This window comes from Mandrillus leucophaeus, unplaced genomic scaffold, assembly GCF_000951045.1.
Source record: "Mandrillus leucophaeus isolate KB7577 unplaced genomic scaffold, Mleu.le_1.0 Scaffold1618, whole genome shotgun sequence".
NCBI lineage: Eukaryota > Metazoa > Chordata > Mammalia > Primates > Cercopithecidae > Mandrillus > Mandrillus leucophaeus.
The window spans coordinates 11,313-14,778 of record NW_012101608.1 but is presented as its reverse complement, the minus strand read 5'-3'; the positions used below and the strand labels follow the sequence as shown (position 1 = coordinate 14,778).

At 38.9% G+C, this 3,466-nt stretch overlaps 1 protein-coding gene across 1 annotated transcript in view; it reads right to left on the bottom strand.

The window, feature by feature from the left end:
• LOC105536632 (laminin subunit alpha-2-like) overlaps positions 1-2,074 on the bottom strand; it is a gene marked incomplete at both ends in the record, with an annotated part of 153,056 nt that extends 150,982 nt beyond the window's left edge. The window contains one exon of the mRNA XM_011976035.1: positions 1,904-2,074. Coding sequence (XP_011831425.1) covers positions 1,904-2,074 — 171 coding nt within the window. The remainder of the gene's footprint in view (positions 1-1,903) is intronic.
• Between the last annotated feature and the right edge of the window lie 1,392 nt (positions 2,075-3,466).

The window sequence follows — 3,466 nt, the reverse complement described above, 5'->3', positions numbered from 1 at the left end:
TCTGTCTCTACTAAAAATACAAAAAAAAAAAAAAAAATTAGCCGGGCGTGATGGCAGGTGCCTGTAGTCCTAGCTGCTGCGGAGGCTGAGGCAGGAGAATGGTGTGAACCCGGGAGGCGGATCTTGCAGTGAGCCCAGATCACGCCACTGCACTCCAGCCTGGGTGGCAGAGCGAGACTCCACCTCAAAAAAAAAAAAAAAAAGAAAAAGAGAAGAAGAAGAAATACTGAGTAAATTTTAAAATAATATAACTGTGAAGCTTTACTCACATCATAGTTCACCTCACTTGACATTAAGTATTCACTTTATTAACCTCCTTTCTCTCTCTCTCTACATATATATATATATGTATCTACCTTTTTATATATTATATATAAAATAATATTAACAAAAAACATATCTATTGGGATGCTCAGGTGGGTGGATCACTTGAGGTCAGGAGTTTGAGACCAGCCTGGCCAACATGGCAAAACCCCATCTCTACTTAAAATACAAAAAAAAAAAGCCAGGCATGGTGTCACATGTCTGTAATCCTAGCTACTCAGGAGGCTGAGGCAGGAGAATCACTTGAACCCAGGAGGTGGCGGTTGCAGTGAGCTGAGATCGCACCACTGCACTCCAGCCTGGGTCACAGAGTGAGACTCTGCCTCAAAAACAAAATAAAAACAAAATAATATATCTGTTTATTAAAAATAATATAAATAAAAATAATATAAATAAGATACATATTTACCTTTATGTAGATTACATATAAGTATATAGCCACCTTCTATATTATTTTATGCATATTATATTTATATATATATATACACAGAGAGAGAGAGGTAAGGGAGGAGAAGAGAAGAAGGCATGTCAGAAAGATAGATACAGATAGAGATAGAGATATATAAAGATTTCTTAATCAGGAATCTTTAGATGACCTTAGCATCTACATGGAGCATTCGTATTCCTTTATCACCAAATTTACTTTTCTTTTGCCTCTATTTCCCCTCTAGGTCCTCTGAATCAGGGGTTATGTGTAATTTAACATTATGCTCCAATATAATGCATTGCTAATAGGAGGCATTCAAAGGCCTGTTGAATAAATACATCAATAAGTCTGAGGTATCATTGTGGTTCATAGAGGCCAGAAAGAGGGCTTCGCATGGTGCCTCTCCCTAAATCACCTCTCCTGTGGTGTTAAATGCCTTCATAATCCCGCTCCAGCCTTCTGCTCTAGTCTCATCTCTACTCTCTGCCCTTTGGCACTTTCAGTTCTAGTCTACTACTTGTAGCTCCCTGAGTAACTAGGATTTTCTGTCTAATTCTGATTTCTCTTCCTGGCATGACTTCTCCTCTTCCCCTCTCTCACCTCTTTACCTGTTTATCTCATACCTTTGTTCATCTCATGTCCTTGGTTATCAGCTTGGATATCACTCCTTCTAGCAAGCCTTTACTTACACCAAGACTTTGTGGCCATCCTCTTTATTCTGCAGAACCCCGTGCTCATTCTTTCCTTTGTACTTACCACACTATATATCAGTAGCTCAAAGACCATACCCTACCTTATTCCTCCTGGATCTCAGGTATACTACCTGGCACATAAGTTACCAATGAATGACGATAGCCTGAGTTAATAACCACGTCCTCAGAAACCACTCTGGTATCTGGAGTTAGTAAACCCAATGACTGCCCCAGGCCTTCAGCTGGCGAATCATCTCCAATCACCGTACTTAGTACATAGAAGGAAGTCTGATAATGTTTGCTGAATGACAGAGAGGGGCCAGGAAGAAGCTCTTAGTGGAAAAAAGAATTCTAGGAATTCTTAGGATTACAAACCCTTGAATTTAATGCAACTTGGCCTCAACATCTCACAATTATAGATCCTACCCACTGCCACACAAATACACACTAAAATACATACGGTTTGGATTGCTGCTGTTTTGATTGCAGATTCGACACTGTGGATTCCTCACAGGCTGCCCAGGGACATGTTCCACCAATTTGCAGTACATTTCAGGTCCCTTTTCTCCACATGTTGCATTGGTTGTGATAAGAGCATTAGACGCAAGATTCAGGACAGCAGGGAATAAACCTGAAAAAGACGGACAAATGAAGGTGTGTAGACCAGAAACAAAGTTATGATTTTGATGCATTTTAAAAGCAATTGAGATAAAATATTTTTCAGAGCATTAAAGTAACTCAACATGAGATAATTAATGATAAATACCTGACAATTCGGTATACTACATAAATACTATGTGTTATCAAAAGAATATTATTTTTCTTTTGGGTCTTAAGTATGGATTTTAAGGCTCTTTTTAATTTTTCATCTCTATTATTTAGCTAGAAAGAAGGTCCTGTCTCTAGGACACATTTTAAAAAACAAATCTTCTGTTGAAGTTATTGGTAAAAGATCTCACTAAATCTTCCATCTTCCATTTCATATATTTTATATCTAGTATTAAGACATAATTGCATGCTAATGTTTCTTCACAACTATGCAAATTTTTTTCATGGTCATTTCATGCTCCAATTATCCTTTGGTGTAAATAATTATTAAAACTTCTTTATCCCCCAGACTAGAGAAGATAGAGAATGTTTTTTTTGGAAAACCATTTTTTACTGCTTTCCATGCTATCCAGCAATATTATAAAGCAGTATATTGCCAGAAACAAGCCATTATAGTAGTCCATGATCATACACCAGTAATTATGTCTTAGATATAATAGAAGTTTTTGACTTTCATAGATACAATCTCAGAGGTCCATCTAAGTGTAGGACTGGGGAGATTTTTTTATTCCCTCTGAGAACCAAATTCAGTCTCTTTTCTTCCTGTAACTTAATGTCAATTGTGCTTCATACATGTCTAGCATTTGCATATTATAGACCCTTTTTCAATAACAGTATAGCAAAGTCACTCATCAAAAGCCACTCTTTAACTGAAAAATCTGTTCTTGGAGAAGGTACATTTGAGATTACAGATAATTTGACTCTATTTATGGAGAAAACATGCTGACCATCTAGGTTGTTTCAGCTCTATGTATGTGCCAAGTAGGTCAATATCAATTCAACTTCTGATAGAAAGTCATTCCTTGCCGGGCGCGGTGACTCACGCCTGTAATCCCAGCACTTTGGGAGGCTGAGGTGGATGGATCTTGAGGTCAGGAGCTCAAGACCAGCCTGGCCAACATGGTGAAACCCTGTCTCTACTAAAAGTACAAAAATTAGCAGGGCATGGTGGTGGGCGCCTGTAATCCCAGCTACTCAGAAAGTTGAGGCAGGAGAATTGCTTGAGCCCCAGAGAAGGAGGTTGCAGTGAGCTGAGATCACATCACTGCACTCCAGACTGGGAGACAGAGGAAGACTCTGTCAAGAAAAACAGAAAGAGAGAGAGAGAGAAGGAAGGGAGGAAAGAAGGGAAAGAAGGGAAGGAAGGGAAGGAAGGGAAGGAAGGGAAGGAAGGGAAGGGAAGGAAAGGAAAGAA